At 36.5% G+C, this 21759-nt stretch overlaps 1 protein-coding gene across 2 annotated transcripts in view; it reads left to right on the top strand.

Annotated features, from left to right (window-relative positions):
* Window positions 1–21759, top strand: part of cntfr (ciliary neurotrophic factor receptor) — a 205524-nt gene that overhangs the window by 171341 nt on the left and 12424 nt on the right. For both annotated transcript variants that reach the window (XM_065290230.2, XM_065290231.2), the window contains exon 7: window positions 1474–1637. In XM_065290230.2, coding sequence (XP_065146302.1) covers window positions 1474–1637 — 164 coding nt within the window. The remainder of the gene's footprint in view (window positions 1–1473; window positions 1638–21759) is intronic.

Below are 21759 nucleotides of genomic sequence, written 5' to 3'. Positions count from 1 at the left end.
AATCATTATAATAATGTCGCCGAATGAATGTTATCGCATCTGATCTATTCATATCACTGAGCCAACTAACATTAGCTACAATAATAATAGACTTAGTCGCCAGGCAGAAAGGACGCCTTGCTATCTCTGCTTGCATTGCATGGCCAGGCTTTGACCTGCAAATATAGGGATAACCAGGACTGACCCAAAACATCTAGCTTACGTTTGACTGATACTCTGGGAACCAACAATCACCTCCTTATCTGAAAGAACAACAGCAAGGACTGAGGCAAAGGGAGAAAATATCTTTATTTTCTTCGCTGGTTGGTGTGTTGTTAGAATGGCTGCTGGCAGCTTAGTGAAGTTTTTACATGCATGGCTACATGCGTGCTTGATGGTAATAAAAATGCTAATGCCATCCGGATCACTGCATTGACAACAAAAATATTGGCATCCCGCAACCAGGGTATATTTTCATGGAAAATGGATTCGTTTTAAAAATGCATTTGCCATGTAAAAGCTACTTGATTTCATTTGAGAATAAGCATACTGTATACATTTCAACGAGAAGCAGGCTACTTGTAGATGAAACCACATCAAAGAAATTTGTGGAGGATACAAAGTGAAGGATTCAGCTCTTTATTAAGCTCGGAATATAGCAACAAGATGATACTAAATATATAATATATTAAAATGAACTTACTAATATGAAAAAGTTTAAATCAACCTATATGTTTGGTACATCGGGCTGTTTTAGTCACATGACACTAGTTAAAGCTAGCTAAAACAGATAAACACCAGCTTGAATCGGCCTAACACAGGCTAAGAGCTTCAATTCACAAATAAGGATGGTTTAAGATGGGTTTGTTTCTCAGCAGGCTTAGCGTAGCCCTCCGTCTTAGCCTAAAAAATTAGCATCCGAATAGCAGACATCCAAACAACATCTACAGTGTTTGAAAGTCGTAAAGAGTGTTTAACTCACGCTAGGTCACGGCCCAAGTGATAAATCCTGAAGCCACTATACGTCCGCCATGAATAGTAAAGGGAACGGGGCTCAGAAACATCCCTTTGTCTTCATGTGTGTGTGTGTTTGAGAGAAAGTAAAACCGCAGAGCAAACAGAGCGATCTTGGGCCACCACAGCTAGACAGAAAGAAAAAGGCCACTCTGTTGCACTCTGCTTATTTCCCATAAACCTTGACACCAAAACGCCCTCCTGATATTCAGAGGCTCAAAGGACATCACAGTGTGGCTTCGTAAAAAGACGTGTGTATTAGGTTGAACCGATTTTCTGCTCAAAGGGAGAATCATAAAGATGAAACATCAACGGCATTCATCATTTATCTATTTCTCGATTACACAGTTTTGATGGTGGCATTTTTAAATTAAATCAAACTTTGATGTTCCAAATCCCATAATTAGATTATGAGACTTTAAATAAAAATATTAATAATTTCCCTGGACAGCTTACATTGAGTTCCCTTTGGTCCAACAGTGAAACCGGACCCTCCTGAGAAGGTGGTGGCCAAACCTGTGACCAATAATGCACGAAGACTGGAAGTGACCTGGAGTAGCCCTTCTTCATGGCCCGATGTGGATACCTTCCCGCTGAAGTATTTCCTGCGCTACCGGCCGCTTATTCGAGATCAGTGGCAGCATGTAAGTCCATCTTCAGTGTACTGGTATTTTAACGCTAACTTGTGGTTATTCCTACATATTTTATGAGGTGCCTAATTTGTATTCATACGTATGAGCACATTCATACTTTTTTCTACAATTTGCTTTGCCGCTGTGATGTTTGGCTTAGGGGTTTGCCAACTTGTAAAATATGTACGAATTGTTGTGAGATCAGGCTGGATAAACCAATCCAGCTTAGACCCACAAAAAAATTCCTGCATTGGGTATTGTTAGTCTAACCCACATAGTTGGTATGCAAAATTTTGCTGTTGAGATTGGTCGATATGATCCTGTTGGTGAAGTTGGTTGACCAATGAGGTCTTTCAGGTAAAGCTGGTCAACTAATGTGTTCGGGTCTCCACCTGAGCCCAATTGTGTCCTTTCAGCTCCATAGTATGAGATCAGTTATGACCACTGGAAACTGATTTGCTCATTACGAAATCAATCAGAGTTCTGGAATAATGTTCCTCTGCCTACATTTTTCCATAATCTAAAATCCGTACGTGGAGCAAAATATTTTGGATTATGCAGAAATGTAGGCAGAGGTATGTATACCAAGTAAACCTGGGTTGGATAAGTTGTCTTAAAAATTAAAAAGGCCCAGTACACCAACCAGTCAACAATATCTCTGATATGGAGCTGTCTTGACATTCTTGAATTTATCACTCTTACATATCTGAAATTAAATCATATGTATTATTTATTAATGTAAAACGATTGAAGCATGTGATCAGTGTATTGCATGGCACTAAAAAGTATTTATGAGATGCATTGTTATTGTAAAAGCGAGCCCACTTTCTATAGTCGTGAAAAACCATACTGACAGTGATAAAACGAAAGATCAAATATAATGACAAATCTATAATCCCTGGAAATCTTGTCATAATTGACACCTCTATCAACATCTGTCACATTCCAATTCTTCTGTCAAATCCTAACTGACAGGCTACAACTTTGCTTCTTTTCATTTTAATGTATGGGTGTGGGTGTATGGATGATGTCGTACAGGGTACTTCACCAATGAGCAACTTGTTCCCCCATATGTAATCCAGCTACTTAATTTTACAAGCAACTTAATTTTCCTCAGAGCTGCACGAATCCCATTTGAGTTGTTCGAGAGCTCCACTGCCCCAAAACAAACCGTATCGAGCCAAACACAAGCTCATATCAGCCTGCAGCAAAGACCATATTGAGCTCCATCACGAAGAGGTGGAAACATCATCAGTCTTCTGCAGGGCTGCATTTCAGCTGCACCTCATATGTGCGCTCATGTAGTGCATCACGGCAAGAGGGCTTCGGAGGGATGAAAGAGGCAGCTCGGCACGGGGGAAGCGCGGTGTAGGAAGCCATTCATTCTAGTGAGGAATGAGACAGATGGCAGTTGGAACGGACCTCGCTGAGCGATGGATGCCTCAAAGCTGCCGGGATCCGACAACAAAATGTGGGATGGAAACAATTAAGTGCTCTCAAATAGCGCATGATGTCCCTGAATGGAGACGATTAATAAAACACTTTGAATAACGTGACGTTCAGTCTGTTGCAGATACACAAGTACAATTCAGTTACCAGAATCTTCGGCGTCTGTGTTATCTTACCAACGCTTTCAAAACCAGACACTCTCCCAATCTCACCACAAACTTCCAGTTAAAGATTTACGGAGGTGGAGGTTTTTATGCACGGCAAAAATGTGCATGTCGTTTAGATGAAAGGTACAAGTTAATTTTGGATTTGTGATGTAAATTGTCAGGTATACTGTATAGTGACTGGTGGCTTAAAGATGCAGGACAAAAATAGGACACCATCTGTTTTAAAATCATAGGCTTAATGAATTCTGCAAAGTCTCTAATGAATACTATTAGATTCACTGCAAATACTGGGTTGTTTAAACCCATTGTTGGGTCAAATATAAACATTTTCTGGGTTAATTTTACCTATCGGCTAAGCTTGCCCATTTCTGACCCAAAGTTGGGTTGAAAATAACCCAGCTTCTTTAAAGTGTGGTAACAGATAAAGCAATTTTTCACAAGGAGGACTACATTTTAAGATTTCAGATATACAGTAGATAAAGTGGTTGGACACATTTTGCTGCATGTCACAGTTTATCACAGTTCCCCATATAGTATCATTCTGATCTGTCTTTTAAAAGAGACACTATAATAAAAATGTTTTTATTTTATTATAATAACATAATTATAGAGCAGAATGGTAATTAAAGTGGTTCATATGAATGGCTGGGCTTCACCAGAACAATGTTTCTGCTCGGTTGTAATTGATTTGAGCAGAGATGAAGTAGAGCTGTAGAGCTTTAAAAAGCATTGACATTTACCACAAATCCACGAAAGTGTGGAGTGAATCTAAGAAAGATTTGCATAAGTTCACACCCGCAGAGTGATGAACTTTGCGACTTTTCATTTCCTGAGAGGTGCGAAGAAGAGTCTATAAGATGCTTATTTAAAAACGGGAACAGAACGGGAACCGGTGACCTTCTCTTTCAAAAAAAATTACTGAGAGATTTACTAAGATTGGATTGCCATCTTCGATAGCTTCGCTTATTTACACATGTTGTCTGTGTTGTTTTAGCACCTAGTTCACAGGAAGAATTATGGAAATCAGATAACAGGGCTGATACTGCCCAAAAATCTGTGTTGATTGCAGTTTGCACAGTGCTGTTGTCCTTTTGAGGACTGTTTGTGAATAGAAGGCTGTATTTTACTGGATCTTCTCACTATTATTATTATGCTCTTGCCTGACATTTGATAATACAAATATTACATCATTATTTTGTTGGAGATAGTTCTTGGTTACACTGAAATAAGTGAAAAGGTTGAGTGAATAAGATATATACCGAGCCCCTAAGGTGACATTAGAGTAAAAAAAATCGAAAGTTTAGTTTCATGTGCTCACGTGAAACTTTCATGTGCTTTCAACGTACGTGTGCATGCAAAAGTTTCACGTGAGCATGCGATAGTTTCACGTGCGCACGCGGAAGTAAACTTTATTGAATTTTTGTTCCATGTCCCCTTAGGGGCTCCATACAATATATCTACACTCTAAAATTTAAAAAGTTGAATCAACTTAAAAAATAACTTTGAATGGTAACACCTAAAAAAATGTTTTTTAAACTTAAATTTATCACAAAATATTTTTCACTTAAACATATAATTAATTTTTTTTAGGTTTTATCAATTGAAGTAATGTTTTAAGTTGATCCAACTTTACAGTGTAAGGTAAGAATCGTTTAAAGGGGACATATCTTGAAAATTATATTTTTTCCATGTTTAAAGCAACACCAAAGAGTTTTTTTTTACCTTAAAATAACGTTTCCAAAAAAGTTTCAGTCGTTCATCTTCAGGGTGAACGGCACTTTGATATTTGCTTTGCAGCCCTCTATCGGCCAAAACCGCACTAAAGAAGTTTCCAATTGTCGGGTCGCGGTCCTGTAGTTTGATTGAAAAGTACAAAAACTTGCTTCGTCAGACCTACAATCCAATCAGAGCCAGCTTTGCTGAAGTAGGCTAAATTATTTACGACAGTGGTAATGGACAATTCCGCTTTCAACCTGTAGGGGGAGCAAAGAGCAAAAACTCTTTAGTGTTGCTTTAAGTGCAATAATTGGGTCCCCAGTGTCAAACCATGATTGCATTTTAAAGGACACCGCTAAAACGGCACATTTTTGCTCACACCTACAAACTGGCAATTGTAACATGCTATCATAATTATCTATATGGTATTTTGAACTAAAACTTCACATACAAACTATGGATACACCAAAGATTTATTTGACATCTTAAAAAAAGTCTTGCGAAATGTCCCCTTTAAGATCTTTTATTGTATTTTCAAGAGTGTACTATATGCTGGGGTGTAGTTTTGTGAAATTCAGAGTTTCTTTGTAGGTAAATGGAATAAAAAAGCATGCAGGGTTTGAGATAAGTTGGATTTTTTATCTGACACAGCATGCTTGGCTGTGGGCTTGAATTTTGAAATGCAACATTATGGGCCGGTTTCCCGGACAGGGTTTATCCTATAGTCCTAGGCTAAAATGCATGTTTGAGGTGCCTTCATTTAAAAACATCTTGCACCGACATATTTTAACATATTTCAGTGCCTTTGTTTTGTCTCAAGATGCACACTTGCATTGTTTTTTGTAAGGTTTGTTTGTAAAAACTAATATGAATTACCTAATTAATCTAAACATGGATTAATCTAAACATGTCTGGTAAACTGCCTCTAAATGAGTTCCATTTGAAAATTGCATATGCAGTATATTTGTTGATCTTACTAAATAATTGGTTGTTTTTTTATTTGACCATTGTAATCTATCCCTATTTAAAGATAGAGAAGCAATTAAATAATTGTAGGTTATGAATATAATTGCATGATAAGGTGGTTATGTTAAGGTATACGTTTTGTTAAAGCATAGATTGGGGGTAAAATTGTATTAATCTGAAAATGTTCTTAGGACAGACGTGCGTGATGGATTGAAAAAGATTAGCAAAAAAGGCACGAGACAGCTGTGAAATGACTGCATATGTTTCACGCTCTGTCTCTTGTTCAGGAAAACAGCGGGATGGAGTGCAAAAGAAGAGAAGCGGGAGGGGGGGTGAGGGGAAAAAACTGTTGCAGCAGGCCATTTTTCTTCTGCGCTCCTTTCATTCCCAGAAATGATGTATTTAAACTTGCGCTTTAACAAGCCGCTGTGGTGCCACTCAGCCAAATGAGAAACAATCTGCTTTTGACCAGTGGGGGCTTCTGGGAGCTATAGCGCAGAATGAATCTACTCTGTTACAGGCCAAGCTCCATAAAGCACCACCCAGCTTCAGGTGACCGCATCAATGGCATTTCGGTTGTTGTCACATTTTGGTGATCGCAATGAAAAATAAGATAAAGTGCAATGCCAAAAATGTGTAATGAGAATTTCCATTGCATTCTGATTAGTTTGTGATGATGGCTTTTCTGTTTGCTGGACTGAAATTAATTTGACCACATGGTAGCAGTTTTGCATGGCCAGACTTTTGACCATCAGCATAAGGTCTGCCTCACATTGTAACATATGGTATGCTGTGTTTCAAAATGTAGTGAGCTGCCTACAGAGACAGTATTTTAAGGCTTTATACAGGCTTTATAAAGGACAAAGAAGTCTCTATTTTAGTCAAAGTGCAATATGCATGTAAAATGGCAGATGAGGAAAATTAACTCTTTCCCCACCAGCATTTTTCATGATTTTCACAAGTTTAATGAAAATGTTCTTCTTAAAAAATATATATAAAACAAAATATCAAATAAAAGAACAGACCCTCTGCTTTCAAACAAAAACATCCTAATTTCATTAGTTCTCTTTTTATCACCTCTCAAATATGGGTAGGTTTCTTCAAAAATAAAAAAATTTTGTGAAGGAATTTTGATAGAGATCAGATTCAGAGCAATCCTTAAAACATACACAGACATACAGCTGTTTCCCCTAAGCCGATACTTTGGGTTTTAAAAGTTGCAGATAATAGCGATAATGCGGATTGGCGGAAATACTCGTCAATGATGGGGAAAGAGTTAATGTAATAATTATTGATATGTCTATGAAATTAATATGTTGTTTGAAATAATAAATAGGTTAAAATAATAAGCAACCCACCCCAGTTCTTTTCCCAGACTGAAGGTTAATAGAAATGATTCATACTTATTTGTATGCATTAAATCAACTCTTTTCCTGCCATTGTCGAGTTAACTCGTCAATTAAGAGAAAACGCTTCCCTGCCAATGACAAGTTTTTCCGGCAATCCATATTTCTGCTGTTATCCACCAGGGGGCTCTTTACCCAACTTATAAAACCCGTAAGAAATACCTTAGGGCAAACAGTAAGAACGCTGTGTATGTTTTGATCATCACTCTGAAAAATGCAATTATCTCAGCTTTTTGTTCAAAATTTTGTATTTTTTAAGAATCCTACAAATATTTGAGAGGTGATATAAACAGAACAAATGAAGGTAGGATGAATGACTGTTCTTTCATTTGATATATTGCATGTTTATATATTTAAAGAAGAACATTTTCTGGAAGGCATTGAACTTTTGTGAAAATCCTAACAAATGCTGGTGCTGGCTCCCAACTTAAAAAAAAAATGCTGGCAGGGAAAGAGTTAAACAACTGAGACTCAAGTAAGACCAGCCTTATCTCAGAGGAATCCCTATGTATTTTACGAGTTGGCTAATTTGTATGAACAATAATGAAACTCCTCCCCAACCAAGCCCGTAACCCCAACGTCACTTGGGAGGCTAATCGTGCAAATTTTGTCGTACAAATTAATATGAATTAGGCACCTCCTCACACAATTGCCTTGAGATTGTGTTGGTAAGACTTTGGCCTGTTTCATTCTACAAAGAAATCATAAGACCCACCAGACTCACACACTATTGGACGCTTTCATTTGCTGAATAAATAATGGCTAACAAATAGGGCATTTTTATAAACCAGTATCTCTTGTTTTTGCATTAACTGCATTTACGCCAATAGATGTCAGTATAACTTCAAGGCCCATGTCGTATTAGAACATCCATTATGAACCAAAAATATACTAAGGGGCCCTTAAAAGTTAAGTGTGGCTTGAAATTGATCTGAAATTAATGCTGCCACAATAACAGAGTCTCATGCAACAAAGTGGCAGCCCATTAACATGACACTGAAAACACACCAAAGCAATTGCTATAAAATATGTGTGGAGCAAAATTTGTGTATAAATAACTACATATAATCCAAAACGAGTAAGTTCAGATAAAAACTGCATGGTAGCATCCACGGTAGCAAGTTGTAGTTTTTATAAAACAGTTAGTTCCATTCCTTGATTCTGATTGTTCAATAGCTGTGTTTTATTTACAATAAAACATAGTTAAGACAGCTGCACCCAACGATTTTTTTATTCTGTTGCTGTTCATATTTGGTCGGGGTTTATAGTGGAAAGAAAGCTTTTAGTGATTTCACTTCATGAAAGTTGCGTTGTTACATATTTTTTGCTTTATTATTTGTTTTGTTTGGTAACCGTTTTATAAATCAATAAGGTACTCGAGGCTAGTTTCGGTATTGTGAATAAATCACGGCTAAAGGGTTTGCATTGCCTAGCAACACACTTGATTTGTTCATGATACAGCACAGCCTCTCGTACCTTACTGCTTACGTACTGTAAACAAAATGTTTTCTTTCAGACTTCAGTATAGGATAGTCCGCGGTCCTGTCCAAGGCTAAGAACAACATGAAAGCTTGTGTTTACATTCTCATATTTTCTTAAGATGTATCCCTTTAATAAGAACTACCAATTATTTCATGGACACATGTCTGAAAGAAAGCTAAGCAAAAAATACCGTTGTGCTTAAGGTCTCAAACTAAATTGATGAATGATGTTAAAAGTTTGACGTCACAAGCTTCAAGCCTGGCTTGTAAACAGTTATGATATCACTTTTGTTTGTTATTAGACCACAGGAGTATTCTTAGAAATAAATTGCTGTTCCTTCCTACTTATATATACTATACTATCTTATTTCACTAACAAAGTGCGAACCTATAGAGCAAGCATGACATCAAAGTTCAATTATTGCCTTGTGCTTATTTTTCCAATGTTTTTTTATTTTAATGGAGAGACAGGTTCAAATATCAGCACACTTACGCTGATTTATTGACTAGCAGACCATGTTTCATAGGACCCATTAGCTATTAGCCTGTGATGTCAGTTAGCAGTCACAGTTATGATATCACTCCACGGCTCTCCGCGCCAGTGCTGTATCGGACAGCGGTGAGTCACGGCTTTGTGCCACAGGGAAATGAGATGCCTGCCCTCTTGCCTTCTGCACTTGAGTGTGCGTATGTATGTGTGCAAGTCATTATGAACTGTGAGGGCTCATAGACCTCTGTGTATCTGACGAGGGTCTCCGGTCTTTGTTAATAGCACATGAGCGGCTGCTAGCAAATTAAGCAGCGATGTGTAGGGGGAAGAGGTCAAGGATACAAAATGTGTGTGTGTGTGTGTGTGTGTGTTTGGGTGTATTCGGAGAGTCTGTGATGTATAAGTCTTCTATAGTTATGCTCAGTCACGGTGTGGTGGAGCCCCGGAGCTGGCGTTTTGTTTGTAGACGCAACAGCAGGTGGAAAGCTATCATGAACTGTCACGTCTCGCCGTCCCGTCGGCCACAGCCTGCAATTTTATTCTTATTTATAGATCTCATTAGAATTCAGAGTCTGTGACTACAGAATATGTACCATCTCCCCAAGTACATATGTGCTTCGAAAACAGAAACATACTTCAACCAAAAACACTTGGTTTCGCCACGCTCATGGCATTTATGAGCTTTTTTGGGTGTTATTTTGGGTGTTTTATTTGTTTTAAACTGCCATCTTGTGACCTCACATGGAACAGATTTCTCAGCGGGTTTGTGCATGCTGTTTGATTTGCAGTTTAAAGCGCCCCTTAATGGAAACATCAGCCTTGAAATGTTCTGCTGTCGTTTATATTTTAGTTTAAATGAGAACATCCCACCACTGAGACACCATCTGAACCAAAGCCTATATATATATAGGCTTTGGTTCAGATGGTGTATATATATATTAAATCAGCTTAATGTTAGACTCATACTCCTACTTCACTATATATATATATATATATATATATATATATATATATATATATATATATATATATATATAGTGAAGTAGGAGTATGAGTCTAACATTAAGCTGATTTAATTTAAGTAAGATAATACATTAATTATTAATATATGAAACATAAAAATACACTTAAAAGTATAAATTAAGAGACAAATGTCAAAAATGTAATACATTTTAAAATGTGTTTTGTCCCAACTGACCCATAGCAACATGAGCTCAACCAATGACTCCAAAGTTTGGAAAATGACTATGTGTATGTCTGGCTATTGGTGGGATAAAAGTGTTTAGGAAACCATTCTTTTTACTTTTGCCTTGTTTATGCCACACACTTCACCTTTAATGGTCCAAAAATATTTTAAAAAAGTGCCCAGTGTTTTCGTGCCATATTCATTCTTGCCTGCAAAAATCAATGTGTCATCGTGCCTTCAAATCGCATCTCCCTTTCCATGTCCTTTCCATTTCCCCACAATTCCCTTCTTTCATTCATCCCCTCCCTGACTTCTCTCTTCTCTGACACGCTGCACCCCACCGCCTCACCCCACCCTCCGGCTGCCCTGAGTTTAATGGCCTTTTGTGCATCTGCCAAAAGAGCCTCTCATCCTCCAGCCCGCACTTAGATTAATCAATAGCCCCGGCATTGCAGTACCATTAGCATGGTAAAGGAAATTAGAGGGAGAAAAGGGGTATTCAGCCATCTTTCACGAAAGTCCACCCCATCATCCACCCCACCCAGGCCCCGTCTGTACCTCTGCCAGGCAAATACATACGGATGAAATATTTATGCATCACGTACTTTCTGTTGCAATTTTTTTCGCATCCTTGATCTGTAGTGCATCAAATCTAGAACATTCCCTTTACAATTGCGAGTGTGTAAGTTGATTAATGAAAGCACCGCATTTTTATCGCATCACGCAGTCTTTGTGCACTTGGGGTGTCAGCGTCGCCAAGTTCTGCCGAACAGATGCTGTTGTTGTTGGCCATAATTGGCCCTTTGCAGGCCTGTCGTCAGAGATGCTGGACTTCTGATTATTTTTGAGACAAGTGATATTATGGGTCATTATCTATCATCAGTACAGTCATGGCACAAGCGTGCAAATGGACACACATTCTGCACACACGAGAATGTGCTGATGGGTTCTTCTTCATTGCTGGTTTTTATACATCTGCGCTAAAACTATTTTCTCTTTTTAGCTTTCTTTTTAGATGCTTCCATTACAGAGACTGTCCACAGTTCATAAAGTACATCAATGCTGCTTCATCAAGAAATACAAACAAAATAATGTATGTCTAAAAAAGATGATCAAGTTAAAAAAAGATGCGTTTTCCGGTTTCATCTGAACCTGAGAGTATGCTGCACTCCGAGTTAAAACGATGACCGAAGCAGGAGCCGTCATTTATGCAGATCTAATTTATTAGCTTATGTATAAATCATTTTTCAATCTGAATTTTGCATCACGTCTAGACCTTTTATGACCCTGGATAATTTAAACAGTTCAGTAATAACTTTCATTTTATCCATCCAATGTTTTTTTTTTTTTTTTGGATGGATATATATATATCAGTGGTATAGCATTGCGTTGGCAGCGCAAATATTCATGGGTTCGAACCCAGGGAACACGCATCAATAAAATGTATACCTTGTATAAAAGCGTCTGCCAAATGTGTAAATGTTAACAGTGTTGCATTGTTTGAAAGCAGCTTTACATGAAAGAAGAAAAAGTAACAACAGAAAACTGTAAATGGTTAATTATAAAGTATAGTATATAAATAAGACATTTACCAATGCTATCTAATGGCAATTCATACATATTTTACGGATTTGTATTTATGACCACATTCGTACATTTTTGTATGATTTGCTTTTGCCCCTGTGGGGTTAGGGGTTTCTTTATTTATGATAATAATCATATGTTTTTGTAAGATTTTCTTCGTACCAATTTATAAATAAAGTACCAACTCATAAAATATGTTCAAAATCTTATGAGATCAGGCTGGTGTTACTGCAAATGTTATTGTCCTCATAAATATATTATCTAATACAACGGTTTATAATTTATCTACAAGTTTTAGAAATTTAGTCACATAATATGATAAATAATAGTCATTTTACATGGAGATGGCCAGTAAAATAAGAATTATATAGATTATAAAGGTAACACTTTACGCATTTGTTAACTACATTTGTTGAACAAACAATGAACAGCTTTATTTCTATTAACTAACATTAACAAAGATTAATAAAGACTGTAACAAATGTATTGCTCATGATTTGTTCATGTTAGTTAATACATTAACTAATATTAACTAATGAACCTTATTGTAAAGTGTTACCATTATATAGAATAAATTATGTAGTATAAGAACAAGTGTTTAACATACATAAAGAATTGGCAATAATGCCTTGAACAGCAGTGCTCCCCAGCACCACACATCTACGAAATTGAAACTGTGCCATCATTGAGATTGTAGCCAGATCATTGTAATAAAGCTGTACAGAATTTACAAAGCATAAGCTAAGCTAATGTCAGCAGTTTCCTAGTAAGCAAACCAATAGGGTGAAAGCGGCAATGAACCAAAACTGCACTTGTGGGGAAAAGACCTTGTGAGAAGTGGTAATTATTTGCAATTTTGATCATATAGGCCTGTTTTCACAGACAAGGCTTAAGCCAGGACAAGGCCAAAGTTAAATTAAGATGTTTAAGCATCTTTTATAAGCATGCCTTGGGAAAAGACATTACTGATGTGTATCTTGAGGCAAATCAATGGCACTGGCACATTTTAACATTTGTAGTCCAAGTTATTTTCAGTTGAGACAGTTTAAACATGCGGTTTGTTTAGACTAGCCTTAAGCCTTGTCTGTGAAACTGAGGGAAAGAGTTATTTATATCTGATCTAAGCCATACGTTTAAGTTTTGTTGGTGTAACATCATGTAAATGCATTCAAGTGATGTTAAATATCTTCACATTCAGGATAGCTTTCACTGGAATTCATAGCATTTGTGTTTATTTAAATATCCATTTTGTCTCGGATGTTTCTTTTCAAATCTCATAAGTAAAATAAAAACCTAAACAAATGAGTTGATCGTTGAGATCTCTGCCAAAACTCCAGAGATTTGGAGTCTTTCTCACGAGAAAAAAACCTGAGAAGCGGGTCACTTAAGCTTTCATTTTTTTCTCAATTTAATCTCATCACTGCCTAGAAAAAACAGCTGAGATGAAAGCGATCTCATGCTGGATTTGTCTTCCCAATGGGATTCCACACAGGTCTCGCGATAAGCAATTAATTTGGTCATGTATAATAAATGAAAGCCCTGAATAAAGCATAAACCGTTGTTACCTATATTATATGTTCATTCACTGCTTCCGCACGTCAACGGTTCAAAACGACGCTTGAACAAACGGCAGAATTATTGCTCTTCAGTCATCCGTTACGTGTCTCTCGTATTGCATTATAGTGCATTAGACATTAAAATTCACCTCTGACAACTTGAACGCTATGATTAAGTAGTTTGTTCAGCTGTATGGTTATTTCTCCTTGGGGCACAGTAAGCTGTTTCTTGATTCCTTAAGCGTGGAGATTGAAAAACGCTCGGTGGCTCTGTCTCTGCCGTCCATATTGATTGTCGGATCAGCAGGGCATCCTTGAGATGTGGATGGATAAGGCTTTGTGTATTCACACACCTTATTCGGTGTCACAGGCCTCTGAGGACTAATATCTTATGATCTGGTGGGTTTTGGCATGGAAAGATCTATCAGCAGCCCGCTGTACTGGGCTATACATTTATAGGTGAAACACTATGTATAGAGATGCAGCCGTTCACTGTTATCTACATAAACATATGAAGCATTAATCTTATGGACCTTCAGTGATTATACAAATGACTCCACTTGTGTTTAACACCCTGGCTTTGATTCATAAACTGTAAATAAGGTCCATTCATTTTTTATATTTACAGATGATGCTCTCATAAGACCTCGTGTGTGTGTTATAATGTCATTATGGTTTATGAGGAAATATAAAGTGTTCCCTTAATTCAAACAGCTTAATAAAGATACTAAACAATTTTTATTGAAATTGTAAAAATGTCAAAAGCTTCCTGTTAGGGTTAGGTTCTGAAAAAAGGGAATAGAAAACATCATTAGCTTAGTATAAAACCAATTTTTCCAATATAAAGTACTCACAACCATATATAAATATGTGTTAATGGGTGCTCTGATCTGCTCTGAATACATTTGCGTATACAGACAGTCAGTCAGTATTTAAACCATTGGCAGAAATCATGGGGGGGGGGGGTAAGGGGGACAGGTTTCCCCTTCTGAAGTTTTCTCTTTAATACAGATGATGCTGAGTCATTATTACATTAATTTAGTGTTAATTTCGTCAGACGAGACGAGACGAAATATGTTCGTCAACGACCTTTTTTTCCATGACTAAGACGAAACGATGACGAGACTACACACATATTCAAAAACGCTGACTAAGACTAAATTAACATGCATTTTTGTTGACGAAAAAAGACGAGACTAAAATGTTTTGCATAAAATAAAAACTAAGATAAAATCTCTCTTCATTTTCGTCTTCAATCGTCTCTACTACATTTTATGCAATGAGGTCATATTTAAATGTGAATTCATTCATAAAAACCTGCGTGCTCTTATTATGAAACTGCGCGTCTGTCATAACTCCAGACAAGCTTGCGCTGCTGAAATCTCCATGCTAAGTGTTCACAATGTAACATCCATTAGCAGTTAGTCTACAAACGTATTACATTTGAGAAATATTGATATGTTTCCATCTGATTTTTGTAATCTTCATATGGTTTTTCAACAATTGCACGCACACGCGATTCTACTATTGAAAAGGCATACGCGATCAGGTCAGTAAGAGTCTCATGTGTAAAATGAGCCCACACACATTATGTTTAATATTTCACAAACAGCTAAAAAGTTTAGTGTTATGCAGCATTGTGTTGATGTTTTTGTGTCGTATTCTCGTGTACCTGTTGTCTTCAGTAACTTTGACGGCTTGTCTTTCTGATTCACATTCGCTATTTACAAACATTGTTGATGTACCTTATATTATTCAAGTATTCTGAATGTACAGTATATTGTGAGGACAAAAGCTTATTATTAGTAACTGATCGCTGTCTGGGTGCTTTCCTATCGCCCATCACTGAATGAACGGTGACGCAATTTACACGCAATAGAGATACGTCACCGCCATTAACAAAGTTGCATTCAACAAAAGTCTTTCAACAAGTGTAACCAATATTTGAGATGTGTGTAACCCTATTTGACTAAAATGGTTATCAGAAATAATCTCAGAAATAATTTCTTTTTAAAAAGACAAAAATGTTTTAACTAAAACTTGACTAAGATATATTAAGTCTTCTTTTGACTAAAATTAGACTAAAATAACAAGACTTTTAGTTGACTAAAACTAGACTAAAATGACGAGACTTTTAGTCGACTAAAACTTGACTAAGATACCTTGAGTTGTCTTTTGACTAAAACTAGACTAAAATGATGAGACTTTTAGTCGACTAAAACTTGGCTAACAAAAAAAGATATGCACAAGACTAAGACTAAATTAAAAATAGGTGACAAAATTAACACTACATTAATTATGACAGAGAATTTAAAATTTAAGTTTAAAATTAAGTTAAAATTTAATTGGTGGCTAAATTGTACACCATGCATGGTTTCAAGGAAGAATATAAGACTTTTCTCTGTGTATCATATCTTACAGTTTTATTTGTGTATTATTTTTGTCTCCTTAAAAAAATGCTCTGGGAAATGTTATGTTTATTGCCCCCACCCCCTACCGATGAAATTACACCTATGATTAAAACCTGTTAAAATGTAAATGTAAAAAAGCTTAAAAATAGTAAGTACCACCCACAGTATATTCACTCAATGCGTTACGAACACAGTAAAAGAAGCCAGAGAGACACTTTATCCACCACTTTCGCATTGGGCAATGGTTTTACTCACTATTTGATCTCATGCTTCATTTTAGCTTGGGTTATCTTTGTACTGTCAATTACTTTCTCATCCTTTTTATTTTTTGAAGAGGCACCGCCTCATTTGCGTTCTAAAAAATGTCGTAATGTGTTTACACTTATACTGGTCTGGTTCACTTCCTTTGTTGACATTATTAGGCACATCTCATTAGCAACTACATTGCATGATTTCCTCTTAAACAGCATAAAACGGTTTGTGAACTCGAAACGGTAGCATTTAAAGAAATTCTTGGAGTTTCACAGTCAAATCTTCTGGATAAATGCTAAGGTTTTTCCAATACCTTTGATATTAATTGCACCACAGGTAACTAGCCATCAAGGACAGTCGAGCACATTGAACAATTATCTATTAAACGTGTTGGTTGGCAGTAGAGATCCAGCAGAAGTGGGAATAGCTCCCATTAAGTTGAGTGACAGACCCTCACTGCCCGGCCTCTTTTATCCCCTCAGTAGAAAGTCAGATGTGCATTTTGGAAGTGGCACATAATTGCTTTTTTCTCCACAACAGTAGACACGCTCTCTGGCTTGGCTGGCCTGGCTTATTTATATTCCCTGATGTGAAGGGTAAGAAGGAGTGTTATATATGATGCTATGCTCAAGTGAAAGATGGGATGCTCTCTTGTGTTCATAGACAGTTTCAACTTAATGGCCTTTGTTGTTTTAGAAATGTAACTGTTTTTAAATGACTTAAAATGTGTGAATCGTGATGGCACAACACTGAATACATATTTCTACAAAATTGCTTTTTCTTTGATTAAATTATCCAAATAATCCGATGTTCATTTAATTGATATCTCTAAAATTTAGATTTGATATAGTTATCAAGTCACCTTTATTAACACTGTCAGACAAATAAATATGTACCTTTAAAGGGACACTCCACTATTTTGAAAATATTCAATTTTCCAGCTCTGCTAGAGTTAAACAATTGAGTTTTATCGTTTTGAAATCCATTCAGCTGATCTCTGGGTCTGGCGATATAACTTTTAGTATAGCTTAGCATAATTCATTGAATGTGATAAGACCATTAGCATCGCGCTTAAAATATCCAGAGTTTCGATAATTTTCCCATTTAAAACTGGACTCTTGAACTAAGAACTACAGAAATTTGAATGTTGCGATTTTCTAGGCCAATATTGCTAGGAACTACAGTCAGCTTATATACAGTAAATATTGGGACAGAGGCACATTTTGTGTTATTTTAGCTGTGTACCAAAATGTATTCCAGTTACAGTCATATTATGACTATTGGCCTATAAGTGCACACTCTCAGCTTTATTTTGAGGGTATTCACATCAAAATTGGCTGAAGGATTTAGGAATTACAGCCGTTTAATATGTAGCTCCCTCTTTTCAAAGGGGTCAAAAGTAATGGGACAGTTGGCTTAAAAGCTGTTTTATGGACAGGTATTGTCTATTTATTAAATAATTTCCTCATGAATGACAGATGTTAAGGTCTGAAGTGGATTTTAAGTGTGGCAGTTGCATTTGAAAGCTGTGGCTGTGAACACAAATCGTTTGATTCAGGGACATCTCCATGCAAGTGATACAGACCATATTTAGGGTTCAAAAACACAACAAATCCATCAGAGAGATAGCAGGAACATTAAGAGTTGCCAGATCAACAATTTGGTACATCCTGATTAAAAAAACAACACACTGGTGAGCTCAGCAACATAAAAAGGGTATCACCCCAGTGACAGGTAGGGGCCATTTTTGACATTGTTTCTAACGGTGTATACATTCTTAAAAATTAAGATGCTACAAGTTCTTTACAACAAGTCCATTGAAAAAAAAAACATTTCTTTCTTACTATTTTATATTCTGAAGAATGAGTTTCAACTACAAAAAAGTATCTTTATTTTAAGAGTGTATAGCACTTTATACAACACAGATTGTTTCAACACCACTACAGAGTAACAAACTGGTAAAAACTGTCAAGCAGGAAAATACTGATCAATATTTACTGCAACAATATCAATGTTGCAAATTCGTCAATAATTAAACAAATTCAAATCAGCTATAAAGCAGTGATGTTATCATCCAGCTTAATTCAGTATAACTTTTGTTCTAAGCCATGTTGTGAAATTTTTTTTTTTATGAATCTGTTGAGCGAGTGATACATTGAACTTCTCATAATACTTCAGAGACAATCACCTACAAGAGTCTTATTGGTTCATAGACTCAAAAGGTTTGATGAATCAAAAACAAATACTCGTCCCTGCATTTGTGCTTGTGTTTGTGTAAAAAAACAACAAGAAAGTCGCCTTACTAAAATTGTTTACAGCATTTGCTAGAAGACTTATACAGAATTGTCCTTGGATACACAACGGGAACCAGAAAGCCCAAGAATTTTGGTCCCAGATAAAAGAATCTGCATCCCTTAAAGCCGTGATTTCCATACCAAAAGCCTGAAGTCAGTACAGGGTGTTATAGTTAAATGGGACAGGATACTGACGAGAGAAAGGGGTCACATTGCCCTCCCTTATGTAATCTCTCAAGAATGTACAAATCTCCCACTACACCCCCCCACCTCCCAATTTCACCCCACTGTATAGGCTAAGCTGTTTTCAGCAGCTATCCACGATTTGAAGATTAAAATACTGCCCGTAGATAATACACAATGAGCCAAAGATCTAAGCACTGTCTGCTTTGAGCACCTTTTCACACCTTTGAGAAATAAGATGAATTTATAATGTCCCTCATGATATAGTTTAACATGAAAAAGGAAGGTGCTATTGTGAATCTATCAACGCCAGAGGAGCTTGAAATGTGGAACCGTCACATACAATTAATAGATCAAGAGACGATGTTATACTCTATGAATTATCCAGCACAGTCAAATTATACTTTTGCTTTTAGCCAGGCCTGAGGACGGGCAGAATACAACATTTTTTTATTTTCTCCTCTTAACTGTGCCTTGGAAAAATAACGGGTCCTGCAGCATTTTAGGCAGTCGTGCCATGGGGAAGCAAACTACAGCCGCAAATAAATACACTCTATCCAAGACCAAGTTTCGTTGGTTGATCAAAGCTCTTTGTTCCATACATCACTGTAATTGGAAATGAAATATTTGGGTACTTTTTATTCTGTGCTCCCAGTGCAATTCTTAGTAGTTAAAAAAATAAGCAACAATACTATAGTTAATTATTAGGAACACCTGTTCAATTTCTCATTAATGCAATGGTGTAATGGTGTGGGGGATGTTTTCTTGGCACACTTTAGGCCCCTTTGTGCCAATTGGGCATCGTTTAAATTCCTTGGCCTACCTGAGCATTGTTTCTGACCATGTCCATCCCTTTATGACCACCATGTACACATCCTCTGATGGATACTTCCAGCAGGATAATGCACCATGCCACATAGCTCAAATCATTTCAAATTAGTTTCTTGAACATGACAATGACTTCACTGTACTAACATGGACCCCACAGACACCAGATCACAACCCAATAGAGCATCTTTGGGATTTGGTGGAACGGGAGCTTCATGCCCTGGATGTGCATCCCACAAATCTACATCAACTGCAAGATGCTATCCTATCAATATGGGCCAACATTTCTAAAGAATGCTTTCAGAGCCTTGTTGAATCAATGCAATGTAGAATTAAGGCAGTTCTGAAGGCAAAAGGGGGTCAAACACAATATAAGTATGGTGTTCCTAATAATCCTTTAGGTGAGTAAATATGTATTTATATATATATATATATATAATATATATATATATATATATAATTATTTTTATTATTATTATTAAAGTAATATTAAATCATATATGCAAAACAGTAAAATAATCTTCTAATATGCATCAGTACAATGATAAATGAGTGTCAAGCTAGTAAAAAAGTAGTCAACTTATTGTGAGAGGTGCTGTTGAAAAACTGTTACATTTTTAAATTCCCATCCCATGTCAACCTATTATGAGGCATCGTCATGCAGCCCTGTATCACAACACAGATTGTAAAATTTCTAGTGTGCACAGACTTATTTTTAATGCCGTATTTTATCTTTTTCAATGGCCAGCACTAAAACAAGAAGTTAAGTGCATTTATTTACATTTGAATTAAATCACTTTAATTGAGTCCATAATGAAAATCTTTTAGTACTGAAAGACTGTAAAATAAGACTTATGAAATCCAGACAAAGTAAACAGATATTAGACTGTATTAAGCAACATCAATGTTTTTTGTCTCTTTTGTTCTTCCCATTCACAGGATAGGCCTAATATAAATAATTGATTCATTGGGATGCTATTCAGATCTCGTGCATATTTCATAAGCTCTCATGTTGCATGAATAGACCGAGACAAATGGGAGTGTTTGGGTACTTTGCCTTGATTTTGCAATTTGGAATTGTGGACTCTGAACGTTTGTGTTTGCTCGGGGATTAAGTTGAATTGGACCACAAATGCACCCTGTGCACATTAACACCCCTATTGTTAGTGTAGTCTAAGCGTTTTTTCCATTTGTCAATTGGCATTTCTTAATTCTTGTTTTGTTGCTATAGTTCTCATTTACAAAGTAAACCTTGTATAGAAAACGGCAAAGTCTTCTACAGAATGATTTGCATAGGTTTTTTGTCATTTGATCTTTCGAATTAAAGGATTCATCTGTGTGTATTCTTGGCACGGCACAAGCGCTCTCTTCTGTGTGTGTTATAAAACCATCATTCCAAGCAATTCAGGTTAATGCCTAAACTTGGCAAGCTGCAACTTCTAAATCAGCTACTTTGAGAATTAACACCCTTTGTTTGCCGTCTCAGTGATGTGAGGCATGGTTTGGAAAAGAGAAACCTGGAAGCTTCAACTATCAGACAAAATTAGTCGCCAATGATCTGTGATGCTTGCCTTGAACCCTTCCTGTTCTGTCAGGCTTCCTGTAGTGATTGGAATGAAGACAGGAATAAGCGGTTGGTAATTGCTTAGAGTTAATGAAACTAGTCATACAAATCTAATGCTCAAGTGTCCAGATATAGCCATGCTTTCCCTTTCAAAGAAGGCACCAGTCTCAAAAAAAAAACTGCACAGTGAAGTAATGAGTCAATGTCAAATTGTTTTACAATGGATTTTGTCTGGAGGATGGCAGTTAAATATTCTCTTTTAATGTACTGCTATACAATCAAAAATGAAGATTAGTTGAATTCAAAAGCTCCTAGATGACCCTGTAGCACAACTAGGAAATGTTCTAGGGCTGACAGGGTCATGGGTTTGATTCTCAGGGAACTTTTTAATTGACCAAATGTAATGTATGTGAGATAGGAATCTGGTAAATAAATACTACATTGCAGTGATATATACAGTCATGCTCAAAATTATTCATACACTTTGTAAATATGACCAAAGAAGGCTGTGAAAATAAATCTGAATCGTTAATATTTTTGATCTTTTATTAAAAAAAAAATCTACAAAAATCCAACCTTTCATTGGAGAATAATATGACAA

Source organism: Paramisgurnus dabryanus, chromosome 10 (genome assembly GCF_030506205.2).
Source record: "Paramisgurnus dabryanus chromosome 10, PD_genome_1.1, whole genome shotgun sequence".
Classification (NCBI taxonomy): domain Eukaryota; kingdom Metazoa; phylum Chordata; class Actinopteri; order Cypriniformes; family Cobitidae; genus Paramisgurnus; species Paramisgurnus dabryanus.
The sequence above is the reverse complement of the archived record's forward strand: the minus strand, read 5'-3'. Positions and strand labels throughout refer to the sequence as shown.